Source organism: Coturnix japonica, chromosome 4 (genome assembly GCF_054131305.1).
Source record: "Coturnix japonica strain WE chromosome 4, WE-NBRP24, whole genome shotgun sequence".
Classification (NCBI taxonomy): Eukaryota; Metazoa; Chordata; class Aves; order Galliformes; family Phasianidae; genus Coturnix; species Coturnix japonica.
Window position 1 is genome coordinate 21539538 of NC_140666.1, and position 20906 is coordinate 21560443.

The following is a 20906-nucleotide window of genomic DNA, read 5'->3' on the forward strand; positions in this document are numbered from 1 at the left end:
AAATGTTAAAAGCCCAGGCCCAGATATGAAAGGGTTAGGGTGCCCCTCAAGGAGAGAGAATGAGGAATTTGGGAGTGCCCAATAAGGAAAACATCAAGCAGAGTCAGACCTGGGAGCAAGCTCTGGCAAGAACAGTGTTTGCACACTAAGGAAAAACTCACATACAAGAGGCATGCCAGATGCATCAGGTACAAGCTAGGCTACACAATGCCTATTAATCTTACATTGGTCATGCTTCATGTTTTAGTTAGAGAAAGTGACATCTGCAAATGGATACTAGAACAAACTTTTAGCAAAAGGCTGGCCTTCCATGTCACCTGCTGCTGACAAATGGTCCTCTAAAGTGCAACTGCTCGGAGGTGTCCACTCTGAGCAGTCACATAACTGGTGAGCCACAGCCTTTAAAAGTGAAAGAAGAAAGTAAATCAAACAAACATAAGAAATACAGGAGGCAACAGATGCACTATTTAAACTGTGAAAATAGGATTTCCTTCCTGAGGGAGCTGTACCAAACTAGCTACAGAGGAAAGAGTGGGGCAATAATCACTACTCTGGACAAAAAAATTGGTTGGAGAAATGACCACTGGGGGAGAAGTCAACCTGATCCAGATCTCTGGAATACAAATGTTGGGAGATATATATACACTTTTCCAACAACTGTTTTCTATTCCAGTGTTGCACAGAGGCATTCCCTAAGTGAGAAGAGGCAGGGCACTTTATGCCCTGACCTGAAAGACTGGGATAGAACACAAGATGATTCAGTGAATCCCCAGTGATTCAGGTGGGGACAGATAAAGAGCTTCTCCTACACATGGACTGTCACGAGTCCATGGGATCAGATGGGCTCCACCCTCAGGTGCTGAGGGAGCTGGTGGGGGTGATTGCTGAGCCTCTCTCCACCATCTACCAGCACTCCTGGTTAACTGGAGAGGTCCCAGAGGATTGGAGGTTTGCTGATGTGACTCTTCACCTACAAGAAGGGTTGTAAAAAGGATCTGGGGAACTACAGGCCCACCAACTTGACCTGAAGATGAAGAAAAGGCTGTTGATGTAGTCTACCTAGATTTCAGCAAAGCCTTTGACATGGTCTCTCACAGTACTCTCCTGGGGAAACTGGCTGCCCATGGCTTAGACAGGTATACCTTCCTTTGAGTAAGGAACTGACTAGAGGGCTGTGCCCAGTGGGTAGTGGTTAATGGCAATCTGTTACAAGTGGTGTCCCCCAGGGGTTGGTTCAGGGGTCCATCTTGTTTAATATCTTTATTGATGAACTAGATGAGGGAATTGAGTGTACCCTCACTAAGTTTGCATATGACACCAAGTTGGGAGGCAGCATCCATCTGCCTGAGGGTAGGGAAGCTCTTCAGAGGAAGCAGGATAGATTGGACCACTGGGCTGAGGTTCAACAAGGCCAAGTGCCAGATCCTGCACTTTGGTCACAACAACCCCATGCAGCGCTACAGGCTTGGGGTTGAGCGGCTGGATGACCCAGAGGTGTTGGTCAATGCTTAGCTGAACATGAGCTGACGGTGTGCCCAGGTGGCCAAGAAGGCCAACAGCATCCAGGTCTGCATTAAAAATTGCATGAGCAGAAGAGTAGAGAAGTAATTATCCCCCTGTACTGTTCTCAGTACTGTGTTCAATTTCAGGCTCCTCGCTACAAAAAAAAAGACATTGAGGCCCTGGAACTGCCATATAGAGAAGGGCAACAAAACTAGCGAGGGGTCTGGAGCACAAGTCTTATGAGGAGCAGCTCAGTGAGCTGGGATTGTTTAGCCTTGAGAAGAGGAGGCTCAGGGGAGATCTCATTACACTCTACAACTTCCTGAAGGGAGGTTGTGATGAGAAAGGACTTGGCCTCTTCTCCCAGGCAACAAACAGGACTCAAGGAAATGGTTGTAACAGAAGAGGTTTAGACTAGACATAAGGAAAAAATTTTCCTCCCAGGGAGTGGTCAGGCACTGGAATGGCTGCCCAGGGAGGTGGTGGAGTCACCGTCCCTGGCAGTATTCAAAAGACATCTGGATGAGGAGCTCTGAGATATGGTTTAGTGGCTTCTGGTAGCAACAGTAATGGGAGGACAGTTGGAATAGATCTTTTAGGTGAGATTTGGAGTTGAGGGAGAGAGAGAGAGAGACTCTGAGGGGGGTCTCAACATACAGAATTCAGCAGATCTGCTTTATCTCACAAAAGGAGTCACAGGTGTCTGTAAACATTTTGATACAGGGCAATGTTCAGGACATCATTTACAAAGCGAGTAATTATTCATGATAGTGACTGAAGTTTAAGAAGCTTCAACTTTCTCTCAGCTGTTTGTTTGTTTTTTTCCAGAAATGAAGAACAGCCGAGTTTGTCATATCCACACTACATTTTATTGTGACAAATACAAAAGAAAATTGGAACCTTGAGGATTTAACTGACTTGCCTCCTGAAACTCAGAGCTCCAAGTACATACATCAGAACATTCCAAGAACAAGATTCACTTTGTAAGAAGACACAGACCTTTGTTGCAGTGATTTTTGTCAGCTACATATGGGCTCCTCCTAACCCCCCCCCCCCCCCCCCCCCCCCAAAAAAAAAAAAAAGAAAAAGAAAAAGACAATGAAACTTACTGGGCTTTGGTCCAACAGATAACATACTACTGGTACACAAGGGCTCAAGGCAGAGTTACAAAAGTATCACCGATGGCATGGAAGTAGTTAACTAAGAGCTGCAGCTCCCCATGGAAAAACATGAAAATAGTTTTCCTACTTGTTGCAGTTCAATTTGTATTATTTTGTCTGATTTGCTAGAATTTGGATATCCTGAAGGGAACTCTAGGATACTTAGAAAGAAGGTTACTTCTGAATCTGCAAAGAGACCCAGTAGGCTCTGCAGAACAGAACAAAGAAGCACTTCTTGGTTGACTTAATGCAAGTGGACAGCAACTTGGATGCAGGAGCTAGTTGCAGGCCCATAATGAAAGAGTGAAACAGAAGCGCAGGGCTCAATTGAGTGCATTTGACAAGGCTTTTCCTGTCTTCCCAGTACATCACCAGGCTCCATACGCCTGACTTCCAGTAGTTCTACAAGTACATTGTCACATTTCCAATGGAGAATCAAAGAGGGATGATTACTTAAACAGCTCCTTGCCTAATGCTGTTTATATGCCAATTAGACAAGGAAATATAGAGTCTGACTTACGGTTCAGAGGTCACTACAGAAGGAAGTATAGATACCAAATGCCAAGCATCAAAGCAAAAAAACTACACTCAACTGGTACAAAGATAATTTGCAAGAAATTTAGGTTAAAGAGGTATCAGGCTTGGAAACCTGCATCAAACATTTAAGTAACTGATACACTGTGATGGGTCAGCCTCATCATCTCAGAACATCTCTAGATGTCTTACATAAGATATCAGGAAAAGTTTAGGGCTGTGAAAAAAAAAATATTTAAAAAAAAGCATTATGGACATCAGTGAAGGTCTTGAACAGCTCCTCAGAACTGAATGATCAAATCAAGACACCAAATAGTGCTGCCTTCATAACTATAGAGAAACTAATGCGATGGCATGTGTATGATCAAACCAGTTACACAGGCAACCTACCACACCTAGGAGTGCAGGCTTTGCTTTTTACTGTTATTCCACCATGATGGGAAACTTCTGAAAGACAGTTTAATAAAAATACTGAGGTCTGGCAGACTTTTATGCTGTTTAACTTGACTTTGGTGAAGAAGGAATCCAAGTTCCCAGCCCTCACGGTAAATCTCTGATTCTAAGAGTGGAAATCTGCATTATGTGTGTCTACCACTTTAATAAGCGGGTGCCAGAAACACTATGTTCCCTTTATTATTTTATTTAGAAGGCCAGAAAACGTACTCCAAGGTTTTTGTATCTACACTTGCCAGATAACTTTGTTTACTGAATTCACAAAATATCTGTGACCAATTCAGAAAAAGACTAACTGTACATTATAGATGGATTTTCCAATGTTGCACCTGCTATAGTCATATTAGGAATGTGAAGACCACTGCTGGAAAGCCTTCAAACTAAATCCAAAGTAGTCCTGTTACAAGTGTTACGATACACCTGGTTTAGCCACCTCCATTTGAAGGAAATGCGCCAACAAGGTTGAAGTTTCAGGTAGCCCAAGCAAACTCTAAACTTGTCATCAAGAGGATGTTATTTTTCACTAGATATGTGTACTGAGAATATACTTGATGTACTAAACTAAAAGTAAGTAAATGCCAAGGAATGACCTCATCTGTCTACAGCCATCTGGATGATAAGTACAGCCCCATAAATTACTCTGAGTTCTGGATATCTGCCCTCTTTAATCTCAGCCAATAGTAAAATTCTGCAACAGCATAACACTGAATCAAAGCATTAACTTGAATATTCTGCATCACATTTGTTCACTTGATGTTATACTTTTTTATATAACTTCAAAATCACCTTTGAAATGTGTTAGAAATTAATCTAGAGCATTGAAGCCCTAAAAAAAATAATGCTGAGAACCCACTGTTTCCTCAAAGGATAAATTTGTGTAACTGTTAGTAGTAGCAGTGGTACTCCAACAGCAGGAACAGAAGTCAAAGGGTCTGTGCATTAGTCAACCACATAAGATATTCTTACCTTTTCTCCTTTAACTCCACTGCAGTCACATTTGGTTAGAGATGTACATCCATGGCAAGCCTTTAAAGACACAAGAAAAGATTATGTGTTACCTTACAGTGATTCAAAACATCAAGTCTGCAATACTAAAGTTATACTAAAACATGAGCCTACAAAGTAGGTCACCTAGACTGCAAACACATGTTGAAAGCATATACAGTCTACTGGAAGCTTGATTGTCTATATTAAGGAAACTAACACATAAAAGTATAAGTCTCTTAGCATTTTTATGTTGATTTTATATTTCATTATATTTTTAGTTCTACACTCAAACACTACTTATTCTAGGGCAAAGTAAAACGTAACCTGTGGCCAAAGAAGAATTTTAATAAAGCATGTTCTTCAGCTCTTGCCACCACCCACTGACAGCATCCATTTATGACTCTCACCAGTAGATGTCAGGTTTTGAACAAGAGTTTAACTAAGCCTTATTTATGGTGGTTACAGAAAGATACTTAGTGCCTAAATAATTCATGTCTCCACAGCACAACTACTCAGAAGAGGTTTTAAAATACAAACAAAAAACCCACCTAGATGTCATCTAGTTGCATTCACACTGTACAAACCACGACAAGTCAGCTAAAACACTACCTCATGTAAGGGGGAGGCAAGAGGGTCTGGGAGGGGCATTGGTCGGAGGACGGAGTTAAGGAATTTGATTCACAAAGATGATCCAAACCAGACAAATTCTTGGTATCACATCTGCTCAGTTTGAATTCTCCCCGACTCCAGAATGATGCTCACTACAGTTCTGTGTTGATTTCAGAAGTGAGCAGACTGGTGTGCTTTAAAAAGCGAGATTCGTGGAGTAAGCAAAACTTTATAGTGTACATAAGACAGCCACCAATTCCCAAACCTCTTAATACTTCCGAACTATGACCAGCAATAGGAGATATTCTACATGAGGATTTAATTTGTTCTGAGGACACATGTAGCATAAAAAATTGCAGCACATCATTAACAGTTGAAAAAAACTGAGGGTTTGGGCTCCTCCATTCAACCTCAAAAAACCTGCAAAGAACGGTATGTACAGAGAAAGTTTCAGCTGAGCAGGAGACAAGCCAGTTTGTCAGTACTCAGTACACCCACACACCAACTCTAGCCCTCATTATCACAGAGACATGACCCATCACCTACCTGGCATTACTAACAACCTGGCTCTTAGCCTAAACACACTACTGAGCATCAGAATGAAGGCTCCAAAGTAGCTTAATTCACCTGAAGCTACAGAAACCCAGGATAAATAAAGTATCCTGTTTCACAAGGCAGAGCTTTCAGTGCCATAGCAGTAGTGCCACCCAACACAGCTAGGGCATATCTCCAAATCTTCAGCTTCCCTAATCAGTTCATTGATTTGATGTACACAGAAATTCAAAATTCTCAGTTACCAGGAGATTATTCAGCTGTTTCCTAAAGTGAAGATGAAGCTTAGCAGCCAGGTTTGGTTTTCAAAGATCAGACTGGTTATTATTTAATAATCTCACCTCATCGCTGACTCCACTTGGAGCAGTGTGTTCAGCTGATGCCCTCCTGATGTCACCTTTCAGCCCAAGCAACCTTCTGAATTCAGCATTTTTCACTTTCAGGAACGTATTTTAAACACCAAGTTCATATTAAAGCAGAATTAATCCTAAAACTGGTTTATTTTAACAAGATCGACCTTAGTTACACATAATATTCCCCCGCCTCACAATACCAGACTAAGAGAAAGAAAGAGCAAGTATTTATCTCACTGTGCAGCAGTGTCAATGTCCTACTGCAAGGAGATCACACACATCTACTTGAAGGTCTCTGCTGCCTCCAAGAGATGGGGAGAAAATAAATAATTAGTAATAAGGAACACAGAGCTACACAGTGGTAAAACACAGTCTAAAACAATGCACCATCTCAGTGGCACATGCATAATGAAGATTTGTTTAGGTCGAGGAACAGAAGAGATTCATTTAGTCTTCCTCTTACATTTCAAAGAATGTTTCCTATAGAAATTTTCCTGAGTCTTCAGGTAAAAGAAAATAATTGGGCTGGATGGGGAAAGAGGAATTCAGAGAGAGAAGGCATGAGAGTATGTTGCCCCTTCACAAAACAATATATTCACAAAATTCTGTAAGGGCTTTAGACAAACTCAGAAGAGTCTCTGCCCTTTGCCACTGATTCCCTACAGAAAGCAGAAAACTGCATACTAATTCATCTTCAACACCAATCCTGCCAACAAGACAACTGCATGCAATAGATACAATCAATAAAGAAAATAAATAATGGAATAAAGTACAGGAAGGATCACGCAAAGCAGGGCTGTTTCGAGCAGGTTGCACAGGACCTTATTTAGCTGTACCTTGTGTAGCTCCAGTGGTGAAGATTCCACAGCCTCTCTAGGCACTGACCAGGGGCTGGATACCTTCATGGTGAAGAGCATTCCCCAGCTCTCACCAGTTCCTGTCTCAGCCTACACAGGGTAAGAGGAGCCTGGCTCTGTCTTTATCACACTCTCCCCTAAGAAGCAGGAAGACAAGCATAAGATTTTCCCCTTCCCTGATGCTTTTTTCCCCTCTGAGAAAGAAAGATTTTCCCAGTACCTTCCCATATGTCATGGGTAGCAGCCTCTCAAATCTGGGTATCCCAAAACAAAGCAAAATGATCTTTAAATCAGCTTGGTTATGATCAAGGACTATACTTGTGCTGATTTCTATCTTCACAGAGCTGACAAAGTACATATGTTTCTTGCATATGCAGGCAATAAATATCTATGGATGTGATGCCAAAACACAGGGCACCCTTCCCAATTCAGTGGCAATAAAGAATGTTTTTTGTTACAGGGGGCCTAAATAATCCTGTATGAAGTATTTTTAAAGTGCTTCTCTCCTTAATCCCATTCTTAAAGTGATTTAATCAATATAGCTCCTACCTTAAATCATAACTTAAAAAAAACACACCACAAAACCTATGACTGTCTTCTAAAGTCATTTATATGTCCAGTGGATACTTTATGTTTTGAGGAGTCTCTTAACTTTGACAATTATCCCATCTCAGAGAGTCAAGTGTACTTACTGAACACTTTCTGATAGATTGCTTTGCATACCCAGCTCAGATGTTCTACTTGCAGGAAAGAAAAGTCTTTCCCAGACAGAAGTAACGGGAGGCTGGATAAAGTCAGTAATCAGAAAGCTCTCTCCAAGCACTCACTGTAATCAAATGGCAGCAGCTTTTGGCTTAAATCCTGGGAAGATCTCTTTACCCACAAGCTTATCAGGATGTGTTCCCACTGCACAGTCACTTATCTCCCTGTACAAAAGCAGTAGTTTGGCAGATTGTGTTTTTTAATCTGCATTAATTTTTACCTCCACCGCGTTAGGGTTTTTAAAATGAACAGTTGAAAGAGGAAAAATCCCTGAGAATTTGTCCTCTATCGAGATTGACTCATGTCACTTCTGGGTCATACAGCAATATAACAAAGACTAAAGTCAAAAGCATCAGCAGTGTAAAACAAAACACAACACTCAACAGCTTAGCGATCTGTTCTAAATGAGAACTTGCTTCTTGTTTAGACTTTTCAATAGTCTCAAGGCCTTTTTCCCTTGTGAAAGCAGGCTGAAGAACTGTGCTACAGGAGAACATGTACTGCATAGCAAGCCAGTACAAGTTCAAAAGCAACTCGGCAGAAAGAGGATTCTGATATCACAGATTTAATTATGTAACATGCATGAATGCGAAAGAAATAAATAAAAAATATAAATGAGATCTTCACAACAATTAAAATCTTTTAGTTTTCAGCTACAGAGGATAGACAAGGAATGGAAGCAGCTTTTAAGAAAACAGGGGAGATCTGCTTCTTGCCTACTGCTTTCCTCACATACACTCCCCTCACTACCACCCACCACATACCTGTAAGGATGGACTTACTACTATTTCCATCGCCATTGCTGTTAGCAGTGAGTAGCAAGACATAATCAAGGGCGCTGATTAATCTAGCCAAGTTCAGCTAATCCTTTCATTGGATTTTCCTGACAGCTTCTACCCCATTGAACCAGCGTGTGGAGAGTAAGTTCTTTTCATTAGTGTATAAAAGGAGGGATAGTATTGGTTTTCTAGTCAAAGGATAATTCTTCCAGAACAAGCTTGGTCTTTTGTGCCTTACATGAACTGAGGAAAACTGCTTTATGCCACCAACAGAACGGTGTGTAGGTTTTTAATTTTTCCTTTAAATTGAAATGCAAGCTTAAAAAAAAAAAAAAAAAAAAAAAAAAAAGAAGCAAACATTTGAAACCTTAGTCAGTTCTTACTCTTGGCCACATTTGTAACTGACAGCTCAACAAAATGAATAAACCTAAGTTATCCTCAAGATTTGTTCTGGCTGGAAAGCTGCTTTAAGCATTAGGTACACTGCCCTCTTTTCTCTCCAGGCCTAGAGATATTGGTTACGAGGCAACTTCAGTACACCCCACTGCTCCCCACCTCCCATTCTCAAGCACATCAGCCAAAATATTTCAGAGAACCAAAAAACAAACCAAACACACACAAGGTAAATAAACATTATTCAGGAAAGAACAGCAACTTGGGGCTTCCTAAAGCTGTAGTCAATAAAAGGTTCTCCTAAGAATAAATTAAAAGTTATAGAGGACTGGTCAAATGTTCAGACCAATTAACCTGCTCATACGCAATCAGAATCCAAGAAACAGCACAGTTAAGTGATACCTCAGCTTTGGATTGTTGAGCTTTGGAAGTGATTTACCACTGCATACACCCAACTGCAGGAAAGTAAGTTACTCAGCAGCAGGGGGAGAGTGGATGTAGGGCACATCTAAAAAACCACAAGTATGCATTAGTATTTAAGTAGCATTTTAAGTACTTCAACATATATTTCTTTAACAATATTTTAATGCTCTTTCCACTGTAAAGATTAGAGCTGAAGGGGGATGATGCTTGTCACGTATCAGAACTCAAAGTTTACAAATCAGAAATTAATAGGATGTGTAACTTCTTACAGAAGCACACACAGTGAATCAATAAGGTGCCTTCATAAAAAAAAATTAAGTGTTCTGACATGACAAACACTGCTCACAAATGAGATCTCAATCTAGATCAAACAGTTGGAGAAGAAAAAGCACAGTCTGAACATTTCCAAGCTAATTCCTTTGCTCCTCTTTACATTTTCTTTTATAAAGAATGAATTTCCCGTGTGATTATCCCTTTCATTCCCAACGTAGCACAACAGCATTACTTCTAGATAGGTGAAGCACAGTTTCTATCAACAGACTGTATGTTCTCTCTTGACGGCTCAGGTGGCAGCAAGAGGTCAAGCAAAAGTTGCAAATAGATAGTGGATACCTTCTGCTTTTAGGCACTGTGCCAGCCTGCAACACACTAATCCTCAAGTAAACAGAGTTTACTTGAATACTTATGAGCACAACTTTTGTTAGTTTGGTTTTACAAAACCTCCATAATGGGCAAAAATGAACCAGCCATGAAACCATTCAAAAGCAACTAATCTTTGACAGCTTCCATACAGCACAAACATAAGGATTTTCTCCCTTATCTGTTCTTGAACCTGAGAAATAATCACAATTGTGCCCCATACATGGAAGGAAGCGTATGAACAGAGATGGTTCTGTGAGGTTGGCATGTCTGCAAGTCATTCCACTACCTGCAGTAAGCTTAAATCTTCAGCTGCTCAGGTAATCAATGGGTGTTATTGGCAGCTATAATCACAGGTTCAGGATGGATGCACCACCAGGTACTTAAGGCTTTATTCTTCCCCTTTCTTCCATGTGCTGCAAAAAGCAGGTGCTCTTCATAGCAAGTCCCACACTGATCATTCAGCAGCCTCAGTTTCAGTCCTCCTGCTCCAGTATTTGCCAGCAAAACACAACTAGCTATTCTTGTTAGCAAGCTAACCAGGGAATAAAAGTTAAAGGCAGTACAACTACCTTTGGAGAGCAAAGAAAAGAAAGGCTGAATGGAACACTGTCTTGCATTCTGATACCCATATCAAGTCACAAAGCCCACAGTCAAAAGAACAAGAGGTACATCAAATCCCTCAGGTTGTCATCCAGAATGCCTCACCCTCACAAGCTTCTTTAGAGCCAAAGAGAAAGGGGAACTGGGAGAAACCGTATAGGTGTTATTGGAATAAAATCCATGGTTTTGAAGTCTCCTACCCCAGGAAACAGCGACATAAGACTTCACAATTGACCAGGTCTGTATCTACACCACATACATAGGAAAACAAATGTATTTCCTGGAACTGCTAGAATACCCAGATTAGCTCAGATGCACACAACTGTAACAGCCAAGAATCAATTCCACAGTATCCTGCAGTTTGCCAAACTGCTGTGCTTACTGCACATTTCCGTGTGAATCTCAGTCTTATCTGCCTTTGGCCACAACTTCAAGTTGGTAGGAGCTATTTTCACAGTAGATACTGCACCTACCTGGCAGACAGCTGTGGAAGAACTGTTCCTAGAAGGAAGCTTACAAAGCAGGACAAGTTCTGCATCTCACACAGCTGTGTCAGTACCTAACCACCACTAATATCATCCTCTGCATTCAAACTTGACAGCTTACCCAGGCAGGAACATAAGAATGTTTTAACACTAGAGAAAAAGTGAACATAAGTACTGGGTACCTTAACTTCCCAACAACAAGATCAACTCTGCTGTTAGATACCGATTAATAGCACTGAACTCAACATACAGAAAAAACAGTTAACAACATCACAGAATGTCAGGGATTGGAAGGGACCTGGAAAGATCACCTAGTCCAATCCCCCTGCTGGACCACATACAGATGTCTGCCTTATGAGGAAGGCTACAGTACTCACCCTGCTGTAGCTACACAGAAGTCTCAAATTTAATTTCTTATACCTATATTTATAAATGGAAAAGAAACCCAGCCTTGACATTCCACAAAGACAGACTAACCTCAATTTTGGTGGTGCTCCTGAAGAACATATATCTATTAGCTTGCTAAGATCTGTGTAACACGACACCTACACACTTAGCTAGCTAAAGATTTACTGCTCTACCAGGTCAAAGACTTCACCATTTATCTTCAGCAATTATAGCTTTCCTTTCACTTGCCTGGGCATGAATATAACTGAGTAACAAAAGGTTTTGTGGGATTTAGACAAGCAGAGTTAAGGCTGCTTTTGTGAGTTCTAACTATGATTCCCAGATACACACTCTTTGGCCTTAACAAGAGTACAAGCCTGCAGATCAAAAGTTTATTGCTTAAATCTGTGAAAGTCAACTACAGCAGCAAAAACCACTGCAGTTCCAGATTTCAGATGGCCACTCTTTTCTCACTGTATTCTATGAGGGCTGCTCTGAAAGCAATGTTGGCTCACTATATCAGAGGCAGATGTTGGTGGGATGGCAGTAGAAGCCGGCCCTTCCCACCAGCATCCCAACATTCTGCTGCTGTGTGACTGATGGCAGCAGAGGGGCAGCCTGACAGAATGGTATCTGACATGGAAGCAAGGATGAAGCAAAGGGGTGGAATTGAATTCCTCTGTGAGGAAAACATGGCATTCACTGCCATTCACCAGCACTTGTTGAATGGAGACCTCACTATGCTCACATCCACTGTTAGGAGTGGGCGGTACGTTTCAGCAGTGATGACAGCAACCTGAAAGACAAGCAATGCTCTGGATGGCCATGCACAGCTGTCACACCATGAAAGGAAGAGATTTTCAACCAGCTCAACTGCATGAATTAGTGCATAACAACTAAGAAACTATGTAAGGAGCTGAATATCAGCTTCAATGCATTGGAAACAATGGTGACAGTATTGGAATATCACAAAGTTTGCTCCAGGTGGGTGCCATGAATGCTTATGTTTTGTATTTATAAGCAGTAACATTTATAAAGCAAAATCCAAATTTGAAGTGCATCATTACATACCCTGTTAAGTAATCATTTCCCTCAATTCACCTAGCTAAATGTAGTAAGAAAATAAGCATATAAGCATGACGGTCTAAAACCTGAGTCAAAGCACATTCATAGAAGTTCTCGATCAACTTTTTTTTCTTAAATTAAGGAAACCTCTGACATGTAACTTAACCCGTTATACCTTGAGGCACCATTTCCCTTTGAAGCCTACACAGAACAAGATCTGTTCAGACTTGCAGAGAAAGTTTTCAAGCGCAGTAGTCATAGTTCTGGCCACTGTGAATGAGAACACATGAGAGAGGCAGGTAAAACAGACTGAGATACCTGATGCTCCACAACCCTCCTTCCTCCTCTTAAAGGCCAGTATTAGATTTGTTTGCTATTTAGATACCTAAACATTCATGTTTTTCTTTGCTGCTTTGAAAGCAGAAGCTGTGACAAGGATTGTCACCATAAGTTTCTAGTTAAAACTACAGCAATACTTCCACTAACAGACCTCTCTTTAGACCAGCTGATAATTTAACCAAAAGCCACAGGCAGCTTTCAGACTTAGCCTTTTCACTGAGTTCATGCCCACAGTTTGTTTTACCTTCATCTAACCTCAACTGCTTCCCCATGAAGATGTTTTTCCTCTATAAGCTTGAGACACCAGAAGGAAACAATTCCTCTCATTCACTGGAAGCTCCTAATGAAGGTGCAAGGAAGAGATCTATAGAAGTGTGTAACTACAGATTTTGGCAGGGCAAGTGACCCACCAAGCAGCTGCTAATGCTGCACAAAAGACTCAGCTATCAGCAAAGAGGAGTAGAAGAGCAGGCTAATCAAATGCCTGCTTTACGAAGAGACAAAAGCTTGTGAAGGATTCATCTCTGGCAAACCACAGAAGGGCTACAAGTCAGCAGGAAGAAGCTTGCACAGAAAGTCTTGACCCTGCCCCTTAGATGGCAGCTCATGTTAAGTATGATATTTATGCTGCCACCCAGAGGTGGCATCTTAGAAGGATGTATGTTTAGATTTGGCAAGTATCCCACTAATAAACAGTGCAAACAAAGAGAAATTAATGCAAACTACCAGATGGGCTTTTCAGCTCACTTTGCCTTCAAGCTCACAAGTCCTCAGGTGCTCTACACAAACTCCCCTTTTCAGCACACACTGAAGACTCTCTGAAGAGATGGCACTAATAGAGGAACACACACCATAGACAAAGTAACTCAAGTAACTTCAAAGTCTTGCAATAGGAAGCTTTGTGAATCAGTAGAGGACATTCTTACACCACCTTTACAAGCAGACCACACTTTGCTACCATGAAGTCCAGGTCTACTTGCTGAAAATCAGATTCTTCTCCAGAAGCAAACCATGTGAAAAGCATTAGAACAGAACTAGGATATTACAGTATCCTCTTTACATGCATTTCCTTTAACTCCCCATCATACAAGGACATATTTCACTGGAAGTAGCTTTATAATGATAGCACCACAGCTAGAAACTGAAGTTGTGCATTGATATACAAGGAAAGTTTTTGAGTGTGAACACACACAATGTGGGAAAATCTCTTACAAACTGTGAGTATTAACTCAGTGCTGCAGTTGTGATACCATAAAAGCTTGCATTCAGCCATCCTCTAGGTCACCTACAGACAAATCCATTGTAGATTAGAGGAATGGTTCGTTCTCAGCATGCCTTCATCTCTGCCTGTCCACTTACATACCTGCAATGCTTGCACTAAGGCACAAACCTTGAGTGCCTGCCATTTAGACAGCAGCAATATACAGTAAGTCACTTCACTTCCAGAAGTCTCAGTTTTATTTGAATTTTACATACAAGTCTCTAATCACCAGCCTCTAGAGGCTTCCTGATTTTTTCCAGATGCAAATAAAAAGTGCCATATGGCACTCATTACAGGTTATGATTTACTAGCCATTTAGGACCTTTCCCAAGTGACAGGTGTTTGATGTTTCCACTTTCTCTAACCACGTCCAAATGTAACAAACTTAGACCTAGCTGTCAGCTAGGCTTGTAAGGCTCAAATACGCTTGCAAGCCAAGTAGTTCAATCATAATACCTCTCATTCTAGCAGTCTGTTTATAATTCTTTCCTGCTTAAGGAAATGGAATAATTCCCCAGAACACGTTCTGCTCCTCACCTTTATCCGCACAACATGCATCAGAGGAAGTGTCAGTCCCTTAACGGATGTCACTTCTTTGACACTGACAAGTGCACCTTCATGTGCATGAAGCAGACCACACAAGAATACAACTCCACTTCTTCCTCTGAGAAATGAAAGAAAATAGAACAGCATCTCAGATTAACCCAACCACCTCTCTGTGGTCTATTTTGAAACTACAGAAAGCACTAAATTAAAGATTAAGCAAGTATAGGTGTTGAAAAGAATAGAGGTTGTGCACAGCGATACTGTGTTGAGATGTTATCTGCAGAAGTACATACCTTCTTAACTGTCAGAACAAGACTTAACTCACTTAAAGCTTGGTAGATGTCTGGGGAATTTTCTCCATTCTCTTTTATTCCTTGGACCAAGTATCATAGCTCCAAGGTTCTTCTAGTAAGAACTGTTTTATCATTTGTTTATGCCCGTAGCATCACCATACTCTATGTACACATTTCATTACCTAAAGCTACTGCAGTCAGTGCCTTCTCTGTATAGCTCAGTATAGATGAAAAGCTACACTTTAGCCTCAGGGAATCAAAGCTGAGAAACTAAGTGGCTCTGGAGTGGGCCAATTTATATAAGGAAGAACACAGAGTAACCGTCCGAGCCCAGTAAGTCAGGGGCACCTCCTTCCAAATGAAGAAAGCATCAGGAGATGGTGATTTGGGAGATCCTGTTCATTTATCCACACAGGTTCAGACATTCCCAAAGCTAATCAAAGTAGGAGGTATTTAGTGGGAATTAGATGCTTGTTGGGGAACTCATACCCTTAACTTCACTTAAAGAGTAGGATACTGCAGATCTCAACAGTGGGCTCCTCAGTTCATTTTCTAATGCACTGGCCATGTGCTAACACCAGCTCAGGGTCTCTTCAGAGCATCTGTCACCTCAAGTACAGGGAAGAAGATTAAATTACACCTTGATAAGAGAAAGTGAGCCTACACTAATGCAGAGGAGATTACTACTGTTTTGATCCCAGAATATTTAAAAGGGGCAAAGAAAAAAGTGGAATTTAATCTAGTTTACTGCCTTTAAAGTAATAGAAAAGATAGCTTCAGGCTAGCATTAATAGGGTACACACAAGAGTTTGTAATTAGGTATTCAAATTTGATTAGAAATTGATATCTTGTACTTGTGAAACTACATGTATAACCTCTACACTGCATTATCAGGAGAATCATTACATTTGGTTTCAACTAATCATCACTAAGCAGAAAGCACAACCTGGGAATTCAACGGCACTTGTGAAAGACTTGCTGCATTAAAAAAAACCCACAACACTGAACAAGCTAGAAGGACCATTGGTAAGATCTTTGCAAAAAGCATTGAAAACCAACAAGTTTTTCAAGGTACTCACATGGTATCAGTGATAGGAAAGACAAAATAAATCTGATCAATGCTAGAAGGGGCACAGGGAGAAAAACACACCTTAGATTTTTATTTCAAGCAGTTACTGCTTTAACAAGGAAGTGAAAGTTATTGCTTTCTCCATCAACTCATTTTATTTACAGTTACTCTCTGGATGTTATTCAGGGGCAAATTAAGAACTCTCAACTGGTTAGGGAGATTCCATGACCACATCTCTAAAGATACCAGTGAGTTGCCCTCTTTTAAGGGCTGCATTAAAGCACTGCCAGTTTCAAAAAGTGAGAGCAGGCAAAGAGAGAACACACATTGCTTCCACACCCCCAAACAAAACCTTCCTCAAACTCAAGATGCAGTTTAGTGTGAAGTTTGGAAGGAATAAGAAACAGCCACTGGCATTTGCACACATTCCAAAACAAGAAGTCACTTTCTCTAAGGGAAAGTATTCCCTGAAGCACTGTTAGGGGGAGGATACCAACTCCCACAGGCGCTATTTGGACATGCTCCAAAAAATAATCTGCTGCAAGTTTGTGATACTGCATCTGCAGTAACGAGTAGGTTAATTATGAGCACTAAATATGGAGCACTTCCAGAGATTCAGCCATATGCCTGCAGTAAGCAAGGTTTGGAAAAGAAGATGCTGTTACAATGTCCTTTCAGACTGCAACTATGAAAATAAACAGAACTTTGAAGACAGCCCTGCTCCGAGCAAGAGGGTATCTAACCTCCCTCCAGCGCACTACAATTATAGCTCCACTCTTATGTTTTCCCAATTCTACAATAAAGCTAAAATGCTAAGCTTGTCATTTATTATTTATTTTCTTCTCTCTACATTAAAGCATTCCAGGAGTTGAATCCTTAAGCGTATCCTATACTTACTATCTCCAGACCAGAGCAAAGACAGCAAAGGCAGTAAAGGTCTCTAGCTTTGCAGAGATGATCGCATACAAAACCAGGACTGAAAGAGCTACTGAGATGCAGCTGCAGCTCACTCAAACATATCAGCTACTTCAGACATTTGATCAGTATCAGCCATGACAGTGTGAGACAAAATAAAGTGCTCAATCTGAAGCAGAGAGCCAAAAAGCTAGGGTCAATTTTCTCCAAATATTGCAGTCTTTTGACTACCTATACTGATTGGATGGGAGTTTTCTTCTCCCACATAAGGCACCACAGTACTTAGAGGCAAGGAATTAGAGCTTCTCAGGCAGAGTGTTTACAGTGACCAATGAAAAGTAATGTTCATGCTGCTATTACATAGCTGCAACTCAAGGACAGCAAAATCCTACATGACTGTGATGGGAGATTTCCCCTCCCCCCCACATATTTCATTAACAGTTTGTAATCATTAATACTCAGAATTAATACCTAACTGTCCACCTTCTCTACTTGTCCTCCAAGCCTCTCAACTGGCAACAATACAGTCTTTGCTTCAGTTCAGTATCAGTGTTTAAAAGACTTAGGAATTTATCTCTAGTACCTTCCTGAAAAGCTCCAAAAAGCTTAAGAGCTTCCTTGTTGTTTCAAACAGCCTTCTATATAATATATTAACTTATGCCTTTTCGCCATCAAAAAGGTAGAGTCACTGAAAAGCTTTAATGAAGTTTAGAACAATATGCTCACAGCATGGAGAGAGACAGGAGTAGTCCAATATAAATTCCCATCTTTCAAAGCAGAAAGAAAGCCTCCTTTTCCTTCTGAATACATTGGCCTTTTAATGTTGAAGATAAATAATTTTTTAGACTAATTCAACATACGTATTTTCTAAGTCAGGAAGGCCAAATTCTGCTGTCAGTCTGTGTAACGGGTTCATTCAGAGTAAGCTGAATCACATAAGTTACCACTCCACAGATAGAATTACTTTACAAGAAGTTTTAACCTGAGTACATCAGGTCCTTCACCCAGATGCTGCTTTGCAGAGGCACCCTTTACCAGGAGGTGTATTCTAAATGTGAGTGCACAGTTCTTCACCCACAATGGTCATTTTATTCTCCACCAGGACTCAGGAGGAAATAGAAAGGTTTACTTCTGAATAATTAATACTGTATTTAGTAAACACAAACTGATACTGGATAGTCTTATGCGTGGACTGTTGAGATACTCAAGATGCGTCTTCCTTAATAATCTAAAATTAGCCTTCTTTCCTAAACCGTGAAGCAAGAAAAACCACAAGACTTCACTAATTCTTGCTTGATTAATCTTGATCTCTTGCTTTTCACCCAGGGCATGGAATTTGCAGGGAAATTAAGAGCCATAATGATAATAAAATTAACTATTATGAAAGATGTGTTAACGTTCACAGTAATATCCAGAGTACTGAAGAAATGAGTTCAGTATGCAAAATTAAAATCACAGCTCTTCAGTTGCCTGGTTTGATTGGAAAATGTAGGTAAAAAGAATGACTACCAAGAAGACGAGAACACTGCTTACAACAGAGGAGCAATGGCTGTGTGTTACCTGGGTGTGATCTCAGAACTATTTCTCTACACGTGCAAGTGAGAAATATTGCCCAAAAGTGTTTACATTGAGGTAAAGTTAATTTGTGTAGGAACAGGTAGCTCTTAAAACAATACAGCTCATATGTCTACAGCCAAATGAAGAAATCCATCCAGCACTGATCCCTTATTACACATACCCAGTTTCCAAAACAATGTTTCTGTATCACTTTTTATACTAATATGCAAATTAAGAAGCAAGGGCTTTTAGGACAGGACAAAAATAGAAACCTCCCAGTATAAAAACAGCATGAAGAAGTTTGTAACAGAAAGGGAAAACTGTCGTTAGCCTATAGCATTATCTGCTAGCAAAGAATCCCACCCTTCTTGAGGAGTTACCGAGTATTAATCACAGAATAAAGTAACAGAAAAGGAAGGGATGGTCTTCCAAAATCAGAAGCAAGGGAAAGAAACACAAGCAACTGATTACTCCAGACATTGTGCTAATGAATTGAAACACTGCTTTCACAGAATTAAGCGATAGGTGATTTTCTTCATTAAGTTGTAAAGGAAACTCATTTATCTTATTTCCTCCTGTTCAAAGAATGCAAACTGCACTTATATGTACTAGACATAAGATACCAACGAGTATTACCAGTGTTCATACTTATACATAAGTCTGCTATCTGTTTGAGAAGGTTTTACATAAACAGAAGGCTTTCTCTTCCCAGGCATAACTACTAGTTACAGATAGTATGTGGCTAATGTAGGCTATAAAACAAAATACAACATTTTTTCCCTTCCATTCCATGCTGCCAATGCTTTAAATTCCTTGAAGATCCTGAAAGACTAAGAAGAAACAGGAGTCAGTCAAAAAATAGCAAGAAACTCACCATTTCACCATTCTCCAACACATTTAAGCCATTTTGGCATAAATCCTTACCAGACACAGGAAAAAACAAACAAGAAAAACTTACTAGGCTGTTTTTAGCTGGGGAAACAAACAGAGATCAACCTGCCTAGCATACAAAAAGGTCACTTTAGACAGGAAGGGAGTTTTGCAGGTCTAGCTATATGCCTCTGTATAGAAAAACAATCATTTTGTAGACAGCTATTTGACTTCTAGTCTGAGCGTTGTGTGCAAATGCCTTTTACAATGCTAGAAGAAAGAAGAGATTAAAATCCAACTCCTTCACTTCAATTCTCCATAGAGATTAAGTTAAAAAAAAAAAAAAGAAAAGAAAAACAAAAACACAATAATAACAAGAGAAAACAAAATACTGATGAGACTAAACTATTTTCTCTCCCCTCCAAAAGGGAGAGAAATTCAACCGCAGAAGGCTGAGCAGCAATAACTGAGAGCCTTGAAAGCTATCACCAAATTCAGCTTAAAACATTCCTTTCCCTAAAACACACTTTAGGTTAAAAACTATCAAGGTTGCTACTACAATTTACTTTTCTTGTGCAGTATGTGCGTATAAATATTTTAGCCATTCTAAGTAAACATGAATATCTACTCTCAATATTAGACGCAGTTAGGATTAATTCTTGACTACAGGATATGCAAGATATCTAGTAGAAATTATCCCTGGGACCATGGCTAGACTCTGGTATAATTTTACACACAAGACATTGCAGGTTGGAAGAGTCTCAGGTCATTACTTACTCCAGATTCCCTTCCAGACCATAACAAAGATGCATTTCCATAAGCGAACAAAAATACCTTTAGTCTTGAAACAGATGTCAGTATGACTATAAAGCAGTTAAAGAATCGATGCTTTTAGAGAGACTAAAGCATTAACAAATCTAAGCTCAAATTTACACAGTGCAGATAATTTTGAAGTCATACAACTGTAAAACAGTGCTCCACTTTGAGGTATTTCCAATTAAGCCTAGAACCCCAAATAGTGTCCTAAATATAAGGCCACATCTTCAGAAACTGAAGAAAAACTAGAGTTCTTCAAGACTTAAAACAAAAGCTGCTTTGCAGCTGACTTACAAGCATTAGACTAATTTAAAACAGGACCTTTTCCTCTTTGGCTCAGCTACACTTACACTGTTGATACCGTGTTGTTACACCAAGGTTTCTTCTCCACATGCCACACACCTGTATTCTAACAAGCAGATTTCCTTTTTTAAAAGCTGCACTGTATCAGTGATACTTAGTAGAGTTTAATTGCATTGCTAACCTTTTATAGAGGGCAAAGTATGCTGCTTAAGGCTCCTTAAAACTATGCCAGAATGTACCTTTTGAGCAAGTTTTATTTTCTGTATTTTGCGCTATAAATCATCTGCTCTTAGCAAACAAGTCTGAAGTCAATGTCAGATAGCCAAGCACTGGGTACTGCAAGAACATCAGAGCATCCCAGTAGATTCAGGTATTACTGAGTCCATACAGCTT

General features: G+C 40.2%; 1 protein-coding gene across 4 annotated transcripts in view; it reads right to left on the minus strand.

Annotated features, from left to right (window-relative positions):
• Positions 1 to 20906, minus strand: part of COL4A5 (collagen type IV alpha 5 chain) — a 72794-nt gene that overhangs the window by 47820 nt on the left and 4068 nt on the right. For 3 of the 4 annotated variants that reach the window (XM_015860476.2, XM_085546245.1, XM_085546246.1), the window contains exons 1-2: positions 14682 to 14803; positions 4617 to 4676 (exon numbers count right to left, since the gene is read on the minus strand). In XM_015860476.2, coding sequence (XP_015715962.2) covers positions 4617 to 4676; positions 14682 to 14702 — 81 coding nt within the window. In that variant the 5' untranslated portion in view covers positions 14703 to 14803. Of the gene's footprint in view, positions 1 to 4616; positions 4677 to 14681; positions 14804 to 20906 lie in introns of those variants that run through there. The other variant, XM_085546244.1, reaches the window with a different exon arrangement.